Here is a 19,020-nt window from a genome sequence, read left to right on the forward strand (position 1 = left end):
TTTCTCAAACTTCATTGCACCGTGACGCCCTTTTGATAACAAAAATTACTACATGACCCCAAGAGCGGGGACCAAACCCTGAACCCACCTGAGCCCTGCCGTTCCTGGCAGGGGGCCAAAGCCCAGGCCCCACAGCCCAGGGTGGAGGGGGGCCCAAAGCCTGAGCCCATTGCCCCATGTAGGGAGGCCGCAGTCCAAGGGCTTTAGCCCCAGGGGTCCTATAATCTGAGCCCCACCACTCGGGGCTGAAGCTCCTACCCTTTGTTTCGTATCTTTTAACCACTTACCAGCCCATGAGAGGACATTTCTGTTACTTTGTTTAAGAGTTTTTGTTGAGTCACTTTGTCAAAGGCTTTCTAACAGTTCAAGTACACTGTACCCATTGGATCACCCTTGTCTACATGTTTGTAGGCCCCCTCAAAGAATTCTAATAGATTGGTGAGGCATGATTGCCCTTTAAAAAGTTGAGTTGATTCTTCCCCAACATATTGTGTTTATCTATGTGTGTGACAATTTTGTTCTTTACTATAGTTTCCAATCACATTGTTTGGTACTCAAATTAGGCTTACTGGACCGTAATTGCCAGGATCACCTCTGGAGCCATTTTAAAAGGTAGGTGTTACATTAGCTACCCATCTGGACAGAGGCTGATTTATGGGGCAGGTTACATACCATAGTTAGCAGTTCTGGAATTTCATATTTGAGTTCCTTCAGCATTCTGGGACAGTTCCAGAGATCTGTCACCTAAAAAGAATGGCTGAAGTGTTGGAATCTCTCTCACATCCTCTGCAGTGATGACCAGTGCAAAAAAATAAAAAAAATCATTTAGCTTCATTGCAATGGACTTTTTCTTCCTTGATTGCTCCTTTAGCACCTCCACCATCCAGTGGCCCCACTGATTGTTTGCAGGCTTCCCACTTCTGATGTACTTAACAAAAAAATTGTTCTTAGTTTTTGTGTCTTTAGCTGGTTGCCCTACACATTCTTTTTTTGGCCTTCCTAATTATACTCTTACACTTGACTTGCCAGAGCTTATGCTCCTTTCTGTTTTTCTCAGTAGGATTTGACGTCCAATTTTTGAAGGATGTCTTTTTGCCTCTAACCATTTCTTGTACATAGTTGTTTACTCCTGGTGGCATTTTTTTTGGTCCTCTTTTTGTATTTTTTTATTTGGAGTATACACATCGTTGAGCCTCTATTATGGCATTTTAAAATAGTCTGCAGGTGTTTGTCCCTTGTGATTGTCCCTTTTAATTTCCATTTAACTAGTTTCCTCATTTTTGTGTAGTTCCCCTTTTTGAAGTTAAATGCTACTAGTATGGGATCCTTTTATATTTCCCCCTTCTACAGGTATGTTAAATTTAATTATATTATGGTTGCTATTACTGAGTGATATAGTGACCTCTTGGACCAGATCCTGTGCTCTACTTAGCACTAAATCAAGAATTGCCTCTCTCCTTGTGAGATCCAGGACTAATTGCTCCAAGAAGCAGTCATTAATGATGCCAAGAAATTTTATCCCTGTATCCTGTCCTGAGGTGACATATACCCAGTCATAGAACATCAAGGTTAGAAAGGACCTGAGGAGAGCTAGTCTAACCCCCTGCTGAAAGCAGGACCAATCTCCCAAGCAGATTTTTGCCTCAGATCCTTAAATGGCCCCCTTCAAGAATTAAACTCCCAACCCTGGGTTTAGCAGGCCAATGCTCAAATCACTGAACTATTCCTTCCCCCCATCAGTATGGGGATAGTTGATATCCCCCATTATTATTGGGTTTCCTGCTTTTGCAGCCTCTCTAATCTCCCTGAGCTTTTCACAGTCACCGTAAGCATCCTGGTCAGGTGGTTGGTAGAAGATTCCAATCGCTATTCTCTTACCAAGAATGGAATTTCTCTCCATAGATTCTATGTTACTGTTTGATTCATTTAAGATTTTTACTATATTTAACTCTATGCTTACTTCATGTATAGTGAGTGTCATTCCCCCACCAGGGTGACCTACTCTGTCATTCCTACATATTTTGTACACTGATATTACTATGTGCCATTCACTATCATCATTCCACCAAATTTTTGTGATGCCTATTGTACCAGTATCCTCATTTCATACCAGGCACTCAAGTTCACCCATCCTAGCATTTAAACTTCTAGAATTTGTAACCAAGCACTTATAACATTGGTCAATATTTAGTTGTCTGCCTTCCCGTGCTGTAATTGGATGGGACTCTTCTTCATTTGACTTGTTTTTCGGTACTTTGTCAACTTCTATCCTCTCCTCTTTACTGGGATACAGAGAGTCCCCGTTAATAAATCCTCCCCTAAGGGATGTCTCTGTCCAAACTATGTGCTTCTCTGCACCTGTCTGCTTTCTCCCAGCCCTTAGTGTAAAAGCTCTTTTACGACCTTTTTAATTTTACATACCGAGAGTCTTGTTCCACTTTGGCTTAGGTGGAGCCCATCCTTCCTGTACAGGTTCCTTCTTTTCCAAAAGGTTACCCAGTTCCTAATAAACCTCAATCCCTCCTCCCTATGCACTTGTCTCATCCACGCTTTGATACCCTGCAGATCTGCCCATCTAACTGGCCCTGCGCGTGGAACTGGAAGCATTTCAGAGAATGCTCCCACAGAGATCCTGGACTTTAATCTCTCACCTAGCAGCCTAAATTTGGCCTCCAGGACTTCTCTCCTACTTTCCCCTATGTTACTGGTACATATCATGTACCATGACATTATAAACACATTGCAAAAAGGGGGAAAACAATAAAAAGGCAGAGCAGGTTGGGCTAATAATGTGAAATCACAAAACACAAGTAAAGCAGTGGCAAAGCAGAGGTTTATTCTAGCTGCTTATAGATATAAGTGGATCTTGCAACACACCCAGCACATCTGTCAGTAGGCACTTTTGGCACATAAGAAATAGATGAGATTCAAAACCATACTGATAGTGGAATGCTAAGAAATGGGAAGTACCAGAACACCTGATTGTAAAGAAATAGAAATAAACTTGGCCAGTGAGAGTGGGATGATGAAGTCCTTTATAAATATATAATTGACCAGAGGAGCATTTTATTTGCATGGGACACAAAGTCGAAGAAATGCTTCTGGGGTTCTGCTTGTTCTTTGTGTAACTCAGAGGCAGAGGACAAAACTAAACAGGAAAAGAAGACAAAAGCATTCAAGCAGCTGCTTGATGGTTCTAAAAACAAAAAAAGCTTCCTCTTGCAGTTTATAAAACACAAGAGATAAGATCAGTAAAAATTTCAGCCACAGCAAACTTAGAAAACCCAGTAGGGCGTTACAAGGTCAAAGAGAAGTTGAGAGAGTTATGAAACAAACAGCTATGGTAAAGCAGGAACCTTCCACAAATTATGCAAAATGTGGATAGGTAACCTCTTATGAAAACAACTGAAATATCGTACTGCAGTATGTAGTGTATTAAAATGCTTTGCTTTTTCTCTTTCAATCTAACACCTCATTATTATGTATCTGTGTCTAAATTCAGTCATTTATTTTTACTTAGAGACCACTTTAATGTTGGATTTTTGTGTATTAAGACTAATTTAGCAATTACCGGCTACTAAAACTATTCTGCTGTATTCTAAAAGGAACTGGCTTTAGGGTTGTAATTATCTTGTAGTGTATTTTTTAAAATGTGCAATTGTATTGTGCACTGTTAAATCTTGGTGAAAATTTATTATGTAATGGCTAACTTGTTCTGTTGATTAAATGTACATGCTTCTTAAAACTATGAATTATGTTAAATCTACTCTGTGTGTGTTACACACTCATTTCCTGTCGTTGAATTATCTGAGTGAAAATCACCACCTGATATGAAAAAGGGACTTTTTTAATGTAATATTATACTATGTTAAATAATTTGTCACTTAGAAGACTAAAATAACTGTTAATTTGGCTAGCTATATTTCAAGTATAAATGTGTCTTATTCATAACAATCTGTATCTAAATGTTTCTTTTTCTCTACCTCTTCCTTTGGTCTAAAAAAACCCCCAAACATGTCAATTCTTTTGCAAAACCAAATGTGCAAAAGAGGGGGGATGGTGATGGACACTACTCTTTAAGCCCTCGTCCAGACTAACCCGCGGCATCGGCGGGTTAAAATCGATTGCTCGGGGATCGATATATCGCGTCTAGTCTGGACACGATGTATCGATCCCCGAGCGCGCTTACATCGATTCCGGAACTCCATCAATCCGAACGGAGTTCCGGAATCGACACGGAGAGCCGCGGACATCGATGGAGCGCCGTCCAGACTGGTGAGTACCTCGATTTTAGAAATTCGACTTCAGCTACGTTATTCTCGTAGCTGAAGTTGCGTATCTAAAATCGATTTTAATTCCTAGTCTGGACGTGGCCTAAGTGTAAGTAGTCTGCTCTACTAGCAAGTCACAGTGGTAAAAACACAATACATCAAAATCAGGGGCAGGAAGAAAAAAAAAACCTGCTACAAGACTCACTTTTAAAATCTTACAAATCAAATTAATCTCAGCAAGGAAGAAACTTTAAAAAAAGAGCATCAAAGGAATTACCAAAATGCTAAACTTAAGTTAAAATTTTTTTTACTATAAAGAAGTTCAGTAAAACTAATTATTTTAACCTTGCAAAATCCAAATGTCAATCTTGTAATATAGTTTCTAAGGAACAAAATATTAACTTTGTTGCTAAGCCTAAACTCCTGCCTTCTTTCTATGTGCACAGCAGTGCTCAGGAGGTGAGGAAAACAACAGTAAAATGAAAATAAAGTTTTGTTTCATTTAAAATTTGTTTAATTTCTTTTTTTGGGAGAGGGTTCTTCCTCTTTCTCTCACTTTTTTTTTAAATTTTCCTGCCTTTTCCAGTAAAGAGAAAAAAAAGGAAGAAAAATATAAAGAAGTGAGAGAAAGTAAAATTTTTAAAAAAAGTATTTTCACACTTTCCCATGGGAAGAAGTCAGAAAGCAGAAGGGCAGAAGAAACCGAAAACCAAACAGAAAAACAAACACTCTCTTACCTCCAAGCAAGAACAATTTTTTCTGAAAGGAAATGAATTTTCTCATTTCATTTTTTTCTTTTGGTCACAAAAACACACGTCAACAGTGAACATTTCTCCTTTTTCAAAGAGCTTCTTCAAAAGCTATTTTTTCTTTAAGATACATCTTTGCCCAATTCTTCTGGTAGAACTGTGGCTCTGAGAACAATTCTCCATTCAGCCCATGGTCTCAACCTGCTGCTGCCCAGCTGCAGGCTCCATTCATCCCAATTCCTTTGTGAGCAGGATGCCAGGTGGCCCAGATGGGACAGACACTGTGAAGCCCATTTTCCAAGGTGAGGAGCCGCTGAGCAGCCATCAGACACTGTGGTGCAACACGGACACAAGAAGTGCCTCTTTTTCTGAGACAACCAGTCCTGAGGTGCTGAATCCCTGCAGCTCCTGTTGCCTCTAGATGGAGCGGAGAGATCTGACACTCCCAAGAACCCAAGTGTTTTGAGCACAGTCACATCAAAGCAGGATGCACAGGTGGCCTGGGTTACAGAATAGAAACACATGTTGCAGTCCCAACACACACACACACACACACACACACACACACACACACACACACACACACACACACACACACACACACACACACACACACACACACAAATGAAGCAAGACACACAAGTAAGTTGTCCGTCATCATGGTATCTCAGTACCTCTCAACATCAAATCTCTTTATCCTCAAACAGCCCTGGCAGGGGTGCCTCAGACTCCTCTACCTTGGATCCCGAGGACTTGCAGGGATTCCCAGGAGCGGGGCTCCCTTCCTATGGGCACTCTGGCTAGCAGGAGACCTCAGCCAGTTGAGTGTAGAGCCATGCTTTGCTCAGCAAAACACCTAGCACAATGTGTTGTCCTGTGAGAATAACTGGAGAGGAAGCTGTAACAGCACCAGAGATTTCTATATGTTTTTATTGCATGTTTGTTGTTTGAATGCAAGTATTAGAGTTAACTAAAGATTAACAGAATTGTTGATATCCTTTTGTAAGAGTTAGATAAGAGGGCTCAAACACAGAAGATAGGGAGCCCAGCAAAGCCAACACATTGTAGGTTATGCATCCCAGGAGGGATTCGTATGGAGTTTCTAAAAGTTCTATTGATGAATTTTTAAAATTCAGTTCATTCCATGTGGCCCATGTGTCTCAGATGGGTCAGTTATTCATCTGATGCAGGAAGCACAACCATTTCTCTTCAGTCTTTTGTTCTGGTTTTGGAGACCGTATGTGTTTTCGCAGTCAAAGCGATAAATTGCATTTTTTGGGATGCCACCATGACGGTTCTAAGCAGATGACTGTCTCTATTAACTTCAGACACCTCAGAATATGTTCTTAGTACCATGGCTATGGGAAGTTAGTTGATGTAGGCCCGGAAATAACTCCTGCATCAATTTTCTAATATCAGATCAGTAAAGAAAATACCTATATTTTCAATGTTTATATTTATATTCATTATAACCCTTATAATGACTAATGGAGAAACTCAAGATTCCCTTTTACACACACACCAGCTCTGGTGACCCTTCCTGGAGTTCTTGTGGGCTTTATAAAGCTCCCTACCAGCGTGACATAATCTAGAAAGTTCTCAGAAGACATGGCAGAATCTAGAAAGTCTCCTGGTTCTAGATTCATGATTCTCCATGGGCCTGTGTCCATCTGTCACCCCAGAGGTGGCTGCAGTCCCCACTGGACAACATTATCACTGTGGATATTTTCTATTTCCGTTTTTGTTACATCTGTAAATGTGATGGCATCCTTTGACCTGAAAAGCCCTATTGAACTCTCCAGCCTTTGTTCTTCATCTTTTTATCATTGTCATCATCAATCATCATCGTCATCGTCATCATCACTGCTGTATCTACCCTGTCAGATGACGGCCTCTCCTCAATTAACAATCTGGCATCCTCCTTGAGTGGCCCAGTTTAAAAGTTGCTTCTCCTTTCCCATTTGGCTGTGGAACCTTCATGGTCAACACAGCCAAGGTCACAACAGGATAACGTCAATGTATCCTGCACCTCTCCCACCTGCTCATTTCCCATTTCCCACACTGCCTGGGGAGGGGACAGAGTTGTGATAGCAACAGACCAAAAGCATGGCCAAGATGAGACTGCGCGATGATGAGGGATTTGTGGTGACCCCCAAGCAGAAACCTCAGAAGGTCACTAAAAGCAGCACTCAAACCCCTGAGCCACCCCTTCTCCCTGAGCCCCTACACCACTGCTTCCCTGAGGCCCCGCCCTCATGCGACCCCTTCTTCCAAAGGCCCCACCTCCATGCTGCCCCTTACCTCTGATCCCTCACCCTTGCACTGCTCCTTACCATGAGCCGACCCTCCACTCATTCCTCTCTTCCCCCTCCCCCCCCAGTCCTCTTATGACCAGTAAAAAGTGCGAGGCCCCTGGCCCCCTGACCTCCCCTGTTCCGGTACCCCTGATCCAGAGTCCGTTCAGCACCACCGGGGCCAGCTCTCCTGCCTTCTAGGGGACCTTCCCCTCCCAGCTACATTGGACTGCAGCTGCTGAGCTCTGGGTTATCCCCGATCTAGTGCGGCCCCCATGGTGAAGAGGTGCAGGTGAACCCAGCCCTGGGCTCTGACAGGCAGAATGTCCAACAGCTACTTCCTCGCAGCAACATCCAGCATGCCCTGCTGTATTCAGTCCTCTGGTTTCAGACTACATGGTGCATTGCACATATGAGCTGCAGTTCTTGCAGTTGTATGCATGTTAAGCACGGTGCATATTATTGGCAGCAGGACCACTGGGGGGCAGGGGCAAAAGGGGCAGTTTACCCCATATCCTTGTTTGAGGGGCCCCCAAACCAAGTGACATTGTGACCTGGCACATGGAGGTTGCGATGCCACTCAGGATGGACCCATCAAGCTTGCTCTGCAAGCCAGAGGGGCTAAGAGTACTGTGGACTCAGTGGGGTGATGTGTGGGGCCCAGAGGCTGAAGCAGGGATGGATCATAGGGGTTGATGGTGATACCTGGGATCTCCTCGGCTCACACCATACATGTGCATGTGTCATAACATTTTTTCCCAGATCTGGACCTTAGCGTCCAAAGTATGGGTGTTAGCATGAAAACCTCCAAGCTTAGGTACCAGCTTGGACCTGGTAAAGCTGCCACCAGCCAGGAATTATACAGTGCCTAGCTCACTGTGGTCTCCCCAAAACCTTCCCTGGGGGACCCCCAGACTCAGATTCCTTGAGTCTCACAACAAAGGGAAATAACCTCCTCCCCTTGTTTCCTTGTTACTTCCTCCCAGGCTCCCCTCCCTGGACGACCCTAGGAGATTCCCTGCTTCCAGTCCTGGAAACACCAGTACCGAGAGAGCTAATCGCTCTCCCCCCCTCACCCAGAGGGTATGCAAAGTCAGGCTTAGTAAATCTAACACAAAGAGATTTTCCCCCTGACTTCTTTCTCCCACCAATTCCCTGGTGAGCTGCAGACTCAATTCCCTGGAGTCTCCACTAAAGAAAAACTCCAACAGGTCTTAAAAAGAAAGAAAAAGACATTAAAAATAGTCTCTGTAATAAGATGACAATATACAGGGTCAATTGCTTAAAAAAAAGTGAATAAACAGCCTTATCCAAAAAGAATACAATTTAAAACACTCCAGCAACTACACACATGTAAATAAAAAGAAAACAATATAAACCTTTTGTCTTACTATCCTTGTACTTACAACTTGGAAACAGAAGATTAGAAAGCCAGGAGATAGAAAAATCACTCTCAGAGCCGAGAGGGTCAGACCCAAGACAAAGAACACCCAAAACTTCCCTCCACCCAGATTTGAAAAAGTCTTGTTTCCTGATTGGTCCTCTGGTCAGGTGTTTCAGGTTCCCTGTGTTAACCCTTTACAGGTAAAAGAACATTAACCCTTAGCTATCTGTTTATGACAGCATGCCATAGGGGCATTTCTGATCTGAGCAAAGCAGCCTCTGTGTCCAAGAGAGAATAAACTGAAAGTGAAAGAGGTTTGTCACAGTTACGGGAATCCAGTTACGCTGCTGGGAAAATATTTTGTCATCCTTGAAAATCTATCACTTCGCTGCAATCTGCGTCAGTGGGGTCTGAGTGATGAGTTGGGGAATCCTTTGGGAGCACACTGGCTTTCCATAGACATGCCCACTCTGCCCAGCTGCTCAGCAGGTGGAGCTGCTTTGTGTTGTGTATTTGGTTGTCATGGTTTTTGTTCCTGTGGCAACTGAGTTAGATTATTAGGAGATAGCCCAGCAAGCTTCGGCTGGTTAGGTGAGCTCCGTGTCTTTAAATAAATGATAGCTTTGTTAGCTATCTGCTCTCTGGCTTCAAGTGATTTCTTCCTAAACCGGTTGCCCCCAAGGATATAACACTTTGCTCTGGTGACCTATTTTGGCCGGTGTTGATTACCAGTCACCGTAGTGCAGGGCTAATTACGTGTTGTTATTTCTACTGCATGAGTAAAGGGCAGCAGAACCATGCTTAGCCGGCCCTGAATCAGGCAGTCACCCTCAACTGAACTGCACTTGCTAAGCAAGAGATACGGATGCTACAGGCCAATGCTAGAGAAAGAAAGTGCTGACAAATGTTTTTGTCTAGTTGTTGCCGGCAGATAACTGCCTGAGGCCAAGCAACAGCGGGGGGGGTCCGTCGCCTGGTGTGCCGCGCCAATAAACATACCAGGGTGGAGAAGCAAACCAAGTTTATTTGAGATCTCAAAGCAGTGCAGGGAGACTGACTCAGATCAAGCACACCTAAAACAAGCAGTCTGTTCCTTTATATCCATGAGAACTTTTCTCACTGACTAGCAATCCCCCGTTTCCCCTCCCTCCTCCTCCTTCCTCTCCCTGTAGCAATTACGTAAGCGCAGGTGCATTAAGTAATCTTGGCCGTGGCAGCTTGTTAGTAAGTTTTCCTTCTGCAAGTTATCTTGTCCTTCTGCTAAAGGTGCACAGGCCTCATTATTTCTGCTTTAGACCAGTTAGAACTGTTGCAACTGATAACGGCTGTTACACCTGGCCTTTTAGGTCGATTAAAGTTCAGACTTGGAGGGACTCTTGTCTGCTGAGGCCTAAAACCAGGAAGGCTCCATACTCTTGTGGCCTTCCACCCTCCCGAGTTACGTAGGGTTATGCTTAGTGACACCAACATAGTGATGTGGCTTTTGTCAGCGTTCTCTTTCTTTCTGCTGTTTAAAAGCACATGTGATTAAGTTCAGGTGAGAGTCCTTGTTTGGTTTGATGATTGCTAGAGCTGAGATCATTGATAACTTTATTTTTATGTGCTGACACTTAGGTGTGCCCTGAGGCAGTGTTTTAGGGAATGAGTTTGTCTAGCCTGTGTTAGTAGTGTGGTCCTGTGCTAACTGCTGAAATCACTGAGAGCTCAGTTAAATGGTGGGACCTCAAGACAAAGCATTGCCGGAGGTGCGACAGAGCAGCAACGGCCCAGTGGCTAATGGCAGCAGAGCAAATGGCAGAGCCATGGCTACAATGGCAGCAGCTGGCAGCAAGGCTGACTGAATGGCAGCAACTGTGAGCCAGTTGCAGCAGTGGCCACTGTAGCTGAGGTGTTGCTCTATGCCTCTGGAGTTGGAGGTGAACTCGTGTGAATTTGCCTCTGAACTCTGAGTCCTCACTGAGCAAGGGCAGGAACTGTGAGGTGGGTGCAGCAGAGGGAGAGGGAACTGATTTGTTAAAGGAACATTTGTTTGCCAGACTTTCACACAACAAGGTGAGAAACTGAGGCAAAGGACACTGCGAAGTGTGCTCTGGGTGGGGGGTATTTGCTCATGGGTCATATGCCTTTGAATGGTGGTTGTGGTGTTTTCTAGATTAATGCTGGGTTCCTTTTCCCACTGAGTGCTTGCAAGACGGGAAGCATTGCCTCTTGGAGGCACCCAAGATGGGAGCTTGAACCTGTTCTGTTTTGTATTGTTAAGAGAAACCCTGAGCTTAGCCCTTGTTGCTGCTGACTCCTGGCAGAAGGTTACATCCGGTTACATCCAGTTTCTTCTCCCGTGTTTGTTTTGGTTTAAAGAAACGTTCTTGCTGTTTGCCAGACCTCTCACAGCTACTGTGCTGCCCTTTTCTTGCAGACCACAGCCCCTGTCTCCAGGCTGACAAGAAGGGAGGAAATGGAGAATTCTATTGGGGCTGCGAGATCAGGGCCACCAAAAACTGCTGTGTAAATAAAGTTAGACGGAAAGGCCTGGGGCCCCAGTGAACATGCGTGTACCAGGCTCCATATTTCTCTCGATGGACCTGCCTGTCTTTGGCCCATAGACTTAGGTCTGATCTGATGATTTCCATACCCGATGAAAAGTTTTTTACAGCATCGTCTCAGCCCTGTCTCCGCTCTGTCCTCTCCCACCAGAGAAAAACAGACAGACAGACAGACAGACAAAGGGAAAGTTTTTTCCCAATTTTAAAAAGTTCTAGCCTTCCCATTGGCTCTTTTTGTCAGGTGCCCACTCCCTTACTTTTACCTATGCCAGGAGACTTTTTTAACCCTTTACAGGCAAAGCAAGTAGAGAACAACTACCAAGAGGGATTTTATAGCTAACTGACTGTCTGGGTGCCATAAAAGGGAGCTACTCTCCCCTTTGTTTATCGCAGAGCTCCTCCAAAAACTTTTCAGTGACACTAGGTTATATCAGGGCCAATCGGGAGGGGGACAGGAGGATCATTTAGACTTTGGACTTTAAGGTCAGAAGGGACCATTATGATCATCTAGTCTGACCTCCTGCACAATGCAGGCCACAGAATCTCGCCCACCCACTCCTGTAACAAACCCCTGACTTATGTCTGAGTTATTGAAGTTCTCAAATCGTGGTTTGAAGACCTCAAGCTGAAGAGAATCCTCCAGCAAGTGACCCGTGCCCCACGCTGCAGAGGAAGGCAAAAAACCTCCAGGGCCTCTGCCAATCTGCCCTGGAGGAAAATTCCTTCCCAACCCCAAATATGGTGATCAGTTAAACCCTGAGTATGTGGGCAAGACTCACCAGCCAGCACTCAGGAAAGAATTCTCTGTAGTAACTCAGATCCCACCCCATCTAACATCCCATCACAGACCACTGGGCATACTTACCTGCTGATAATCAAAGATCAATTTGGTCTGGGCCTCAAGCTCAAAGGGAGCCTCAAATTTAGACACTTGTTAATTTTTTTGGCATTTGGTAAGTTTTGCAATTTGGTTTTAAGCGCCTCCCTATCGGACCAAAATGTGACACACTCTCTCAGCTTAGAGCTGCAAATTAAACAAATAAGAGATGCGATTTGGTAAAAGACATAATATTTTTGTTAACTGATATAGATTTTGTCATATTAAAGAGTTTAAAATGTTAATAAATATGAATAAAATATATTGGTTCTGATTGCACAAGATTAGACCATGATGAACGTGTCCTCTCAGATTTGCTGATTATATAAACAAACCATTAGTAGTGGCTGGTGCTAGATCAAGTGTGTTGTTAGGCAAGAGTTAAAAATTCAGTTAGCAGCTGAGACAGAAACCCAGGTAACTAACAAGCAGAAATACCAGAAGCTCAAGGACAATGGCAGTTGTAACACTTGATAACTTACATGGTCAGATGTCCACCCAGTAATTCCGCCTCTCAGTAAGGAAGAACAATACAAACCCTTCACAGCTCCCCAGATACCTGTGAACACTCACCTCCACCCCCACCCTTTCACCTTAAGGATAGTCACAGATAATTGATGTAATCAGAATAATTTCTATGTGTATGTCCTGCTCCTGTTATTATCAATATTAGGTGTCCTTTCTCTCTCTGAAACAATGTTTGTTTCTGTAAGTACAAGGTAAATGCAAATGGATTGATAAGAAATTTATATAACTTGTCACTGTAACATCATACTTTTGAAGCTGTTCATCAGTCTTCCCAATGCCGTGAATAAACATCTTCAGTATTGTCTGTGCCTGCCTGATTCTTGAGGAAAAGAATCCCCTTACTTCACAGTGTGTTGAAAGGTAGAGAATTGTTACATTTTAGTGTCTTTATTGTTTTACATCTAGTTGACTAAGGAATTATTTATGTCTGAGAATTCCTCACTATTATCTTCATATGATAACTAAAAGAGATGACTGGTTGGTTGGTTGAGTCCTAGCTTGGTAGCTTGTCCATCATCATAGGCTTTTGTAGTCTATAGGCCCAGAGCCAAGGTAAAAATTTGTGAGAATAATCTTGTATAGTGAGTTTCATGAGGACACATGTTTGAAATTTTTGGACAGTATCCCTCTGTCTGTATCCGTGTCTGTGTTTACTATATATATGTCATCCCTTTGTCTTCAGCGTGCTTGAGTTTTGATTCAGTGAAAAGGATAACAACCTGTCTGACTGTTTCATTTTGTGTTCTTAATTAGTATCCCTTCATTTTAAGTCTTTTCAGCATTTGTGTACATGTTTACAGTGGAAGATTTCAAATGTAGATAAGATACTTATTTACAGCAGAATATTTCAAGTGTGGATAGGCTACCTATCCACCCGATAGATCACTATGAAAAGGAGATTTGAAAGTGGTGAAAGCAAGAGACAGTGAAAACAATTGAGTGAAGCAGCAGCTAAGAGCTCAAAGCCAATAACTTCATTTCTCAAACCACTGGAAAACACACCTTACCCAGCAAACAATGCTACAGATAATGAAAACTCCGAAACTGCAACAGGTGATATTTCAATGTCAATACCTGAACATGAGGACAGTAGTCAAGAAGGAGATGTGCCAACAGTAACAGATGCAGCAGAATATCCTGTGTATGATCAAGCAGCAGGAAGATGGAGATCTTATGCAGCAAGAGCAATTCATGAGTACTATAGGTTTGATTGTGACTGACATTGGAATTATCGACAAGAGCAATGCTGCCCAAATTAGTTGTTTTGAAATTCCAAATGACATTCCACAAGATGCTGATAATCCTGCTTTCCCTGCTCATCTGCTGACAAAAACTCTTCCAAATGGTGAGACCTGCACAAGAGACTGATTATGCTGGAGTACGGAAAAACAATTTCTGTACTGTGCACCCTGCTTTATTTTGAACAGAAGTGCTGCAAATGCATCAGTTTTCTCTGACCAATCAAGAGGGAGCATCAACAGAGGTTGGAGGAAGTTGAAAGACCGAATACCATCAAATGAGAGTTCAACATCACACAAAGAAAACTATGTTGCATGGAAATCAGCCAGTAGGGCAGCATCAGCTGAAAGTTCAGTTGAGAATTTTCTCCTGACTGAACTCTCTTTACAGAAACTAGTCACTGGAAAAAACTGTTGAGCGCATCCTGAATGTCATCCATTTTCTTTCTGAGCGTTCCAATCAACGTATTGGAGATCGTGCAAATGCAAACTTTCTAGGTATAGTTGAGCTCCTCAGCAAATAGGACCCACTTTTATCAGAGCATGTTAAACGTGTTCGTCAATCACGAGAGAGTCAAAAGCGCATGCAAGTCCATTATCTCTCCACCCGTGTAGATAAATCCCTGTATTAAACTATTTTCATACAACTTTGTATCGGATCCCTATGTAGAAAAACTTATAGAAAACTTTGTGTTAAGCCTTGGTATAATGTTATAGCCCCTAAGGATAGTTCAAGTAGAAAAAACATGTCTTTTTGCTAGAATTAGAATAAGATCTCCCCCCACAACTCCCTTAATAAATTGCCTTTTTGAATGAACGAGGTGTGAATGAGGAAGGTGGGAAGGCAGCACCTCCAGACAGTTGCAACCCTTGCAGAGGGGGTGGAAGCCAGACCCAAGGACAAGAAAACCTGTCAAGTGGGCTCATTAAAGACGAGCAGACATATTGATGGCCTCCAGGGTTAGAAACAAGCACCTTCTTTTGGAAACACCCTCTTTGCAGCATTGGGACAACACCCAGAAGAAAGCAGGACAAAGGACCAATGGACACAGACACAGATTTTGAATCTGGTACAGATTTGCATAAGAGGGAAGCTACTATAAAGGTGAGGTGTCTTGCAGAGGACCCCGGGTCTCGTCTTGTCAACGTGGGAGCATCGATCTGGATCGACAGAAACCTGGCTCCACCCCCTCTCCCATCTAACTCCCCTGGCCAGTGCAGTTAAGGGGAGCAACTAGTTGGTAACAACAACAAGATGGAGTGTGCTTGTGTGTGTGTGTGTGTGTGTGTGTGTGTCTGTGAGCTAAGATCAAGTGTGAGTAGTCTTTTGGCCTATCCAAGGCCGTGATCAAGTGTCTTGATGTTTTTGGTCTTTTAATCTCAAGACGAAAACCTTGTCTGTGTCTCTGGGACCTTGAAATAAAAATATTATCTAAGTTATATATATATATATATATGCATAAGATACAGTGTTAATGAATACATGTATTACTAATAAATGTGGCTTTTTGCCTTATTCCTCCTGAAAAGATCCTGTACAGTACTTTAAATATAACATACGCATGGAACAAAATGAGTTTGTTGAGCTATGTGGATCATTTGTACACACAACAATTCTTGATGAGATTCAAAATGCCAAATATTTTTCAATCATTGTTGATGCTACTCCAGATTGTTCTTAGAAGGAGCAGACTACTATGGTTCTTCAGTATGTTAAGATTGTAAACAACTCAAAATTTTCAGTTGAAGAAAGATTTATTTTGTTTGATAATTTCACGAGAATAACTGGAAAAGAAATTGCTGCTGTGGTACTAGCAATTCTAGAAGGTTTTAAGTTAGATTTTCAAGTCTGCATTGGACAAGCCTATGATAATGGATCTAATATGGCTGGGAAGTACAAAGGTGTACAAGCAGTTCTGCTTGAACAAAATTCAAATTTTATTTTCTCCAGCTGAGGAAACCACACATTAAACCTTGTAGGTGTTGACTGTGCCAAATCATGCAAGGAGGCAATTACTTACTTTGGAACTGTTCAGCAAATGTGCAATCTCTTCAGTAGCAGTCCACAAAGGTGGGAAATTCTGAAGCAATATCTTCCTGTTTCACTGCATGGGATGTCCCAAACTAGATGATCTGCACGGATTGATGGTGTTCAACCATAAGAATGGCCATATTGGGTCAGACTAAAGGTCCATCCAGCCCAGTATCCTATCTTCTGACAGTGGCCAATGCGAAGTGCCCCAGAGGGAGTGGAGATAACAGGTAATGATCAAGTGATCTCTCTCCTGCCATCCTTCTCCACCCTCTGACAAACAGAGGCTAGCGACACCATTCCTTACCCATCCTGGCTAATAGCCATTAATGGACTTAACCTCCATGAATTTATCTAATTCTCTTTTAAACCCTGCTATAGTCCTAGCCTTCACAACCTCCTCAGACAAGGAGTTCCACAGGTTGACTGTGCACTTTGTGAAGAACTTCCTTTTGTTTGTTTTAAACCTGCTGCTCATTAATTTAATTTGGTGGCCCCTAGTTCTTATATTATGGGAACAAGTAAATAACTTTTCCTTATTCACTTTCTCCACATCACTCATGATTTTATACATCTCTATCATATCCTCCCTTAGTCTCCTCTTTTCCAAGCTGAAAATAATCTCTCCTCATATGGGACCCATTCCAAACCTCTAATCATTTTAGTTGCCCTTCTCTGAACCTTTTCTAATGCCAGTATATCTTTTTTGAGATGAGGAGACCACATCTGTACGCAGTATTCAAGATGTGGGCATACCATGGATTTATATAAGGGCAATAAGATATTCTCTGTCTTATTCTCTATCCCTTCTTTAATGATTCCTAACATCCTGTTTGCTTTTTTGGCTGCTGCTGCACACTGCGTGGACGTCTTCAGAGAACTATCCACAATGACTCCAAGATCTCTTTTCTGGTTAGCTGTAGCTAAATTAGCCCCCATCACACTGTATGTATAGTTGAGGTTATTTTTTCCAATGTGCATTACTTTATATTTATCTACATTAAATTTCATTTGCCATTTTGTTGCCCAATCACTTAGTTTTCTGAGATCTTTTTGAAGTTCTTAACAGTTTGCTTTGGTTTTAACTATCTTGAGCCGTTTAGTATCATCTGCAAACTTTGTCACCTCACTGTTTACCCCTTTCTCCAGATCATTTTTGAATAAGTTGAATAGGATTGGTCTGAGGACTGACCCTTGGGGAACACCACTAGTTACCTCTCTCTGTTCTGAAAATTTACCATTTATTCCTACCCTTTGTTCCCTGTCTTTTAACCAGTTCTCAATCCATGAAAGGACCTTCCCTCTTATCCCATGGCAAGTTAATTTGGAAGAACTTTTGGTGAGGGACCTTGTCAAAGGCTTTCAGGAAATCTAAGTACACTATGTCTACTGGATCCCACTTGTCCACACATTTGTTGACCCCTTCAAAGAACTCTGATAGATTAGTAAGACATGATTTCCCTTTACAGAAACCATATTGAATTTTGCCCAACAATTTATGTTCTTCTATGTGTCTGATAATTTTATTCTTTATTATTGTTTCAACTAGTTTGCCCGGTACTGACATTAGACTTACCGGTCTGTAATTGCCGGGATCACCTCTAGAGTCCTTTTTAAATATTGGGGTTACATTAACTATCTTCCAGTCATTGGATGCAGAAGCCGATTTAAAGGACAGGTTACAAACCATAGTTAATAGTTCCGCAATTTCACATTTGAGTTCTTTCAGAACTCTTGGGTGAATGCCATCTGGTCCCGGTGACTTGTTACTGTTAAGTTTCTCAATTAATTCCAAAACCTCCTCTAGTGACACTTCAATCTGTGACAATTCCTCAGATTTGTCACCTACAAAAGCCAGCTCAGGTTTGGGAATCTCCCTAACATCCTCAGCCCCGTGAAGACTGAAGCAAAGAATTCATTTAGTTTCTCTACAATGACTTTATCATCTTTAAGCGCTCATTTTGTATCTCGATCATCAAGGGACCCCACTGGTTGTTTAGCAGGCTTCCTGCGTCTGATGTACTTAAAAAACATTTTGTTATTACCTTTTGAATTTTTGGCTATCTGTTCTTCAAACTCCTTTTTGGCTTTTCTTATTACATTTTTACACTCAATTTGGCAGTGTTTATGCTCCTTTCTATTTACCTCACTAGGATTTGACTCCCACTTTTTAGAAGATGCTTTTTTATCTCTCACTGCTTCTTTTACATGGTTGTTAAGCCACCGTGGCTCTTTTTTAGTTCTTTTACTGTGTTTTTTAATTTGGGGTATACATTTAAGTTGGGCCTCTATTATGATGTATTTGAAAAGTGTCCATGCAGCTTGCAGGGATTTCACTCTAGTCACTGTACCTTTTAATTTCTGTTTAACTAACCTCCTCATTTTTACATAGTTCCCCTTTCTGAAATTAAATGCCACAGTGTTGGGCTGCTGAGGTGTTCTTCCCACCACAGGAAAGTTAAATGTTATTATATTATGGTCACTATTACCAAGTGGTCCTGTTGTAGTTACCTCTTGGACCAGCTCCTGTGCTCCACTCAGGACTAAATCAAGAATTGCCTCTTCCCTTGTGGGTTCCCAAAGCTACTCCATGACGCCGTCATTTAAAGTATTAAGAAATTTTGTCTTTGCATTTCATCTTGAGCTGACATGTACCCAGCCATTATGGGAATAATTGAAATCCCCCACTACTATTGAGTTCTTAATTTTGATAGCCTCTCTAATCTCCCTTAGCATTTCACCGTCACTATCACTGTCCTGGTCAGGTGGTTAATAATAGATCCCTAATGTTATATTCTTATTAGAGCATGGAATTACTATCCATAGAGATTCTGCGGAACATGTGGATTCATTTAAGGTTTTTACTTCATTTGATTCTACATTTTCTTTCACATATAGTGCCACTCACTTCCTCCCGCACAACCTGTTCTGTCCTTCCGATATATTTTGTACCCCGGAATGATTGTATACCATTGATTGTCCTCACTCCACCAGGTTTCTGTGATGCCTATTATATCAATATCCTCTAACACGAGGCACTCTAGTTCACTCATCTTATTATTTAGGCTTCTAGCATTTGTGTACAAGCACTTTAAAAACTATTT

The 19,020-nt window shown here is 42.3% G+C and overlaps 1 protein-coding gene across 1 annotated transcript in view; it reads right to left on the minus strand.

Annotated features, from left to right (window-relative positions):
* The window catches only part of LOC115641316, a 627,798-nt gene that overhangs the window by 467,460 nt on the left and 141,318 nt on the right, over positions 1 to 19,020 (minus strand). The window contains 1 exon segment of the mRNA XM_030544363.1: positions 2,599 to 2,618. Coding sequence (XP_030400223.1) covers positions 2,599 to 2,618 — 20 coding nt within the window.

The sequence above is a fragment of the Gopherus evgoodei genome, unplaced genomic scaffold (assembly GCF_007399415.2).
Source record: "Gopherus evgoodei ecotype Sinaloan lineage unplaced genomic scaffold, rGopEvg1_v1.p scaffold_34_arrow_ctg1, whole genome shotgun sequence".
NCBI lineage: Eukaryota > Metazoa > Chordata > Testudines > Testudinidae > Gopherus > Gopherus evgoodei.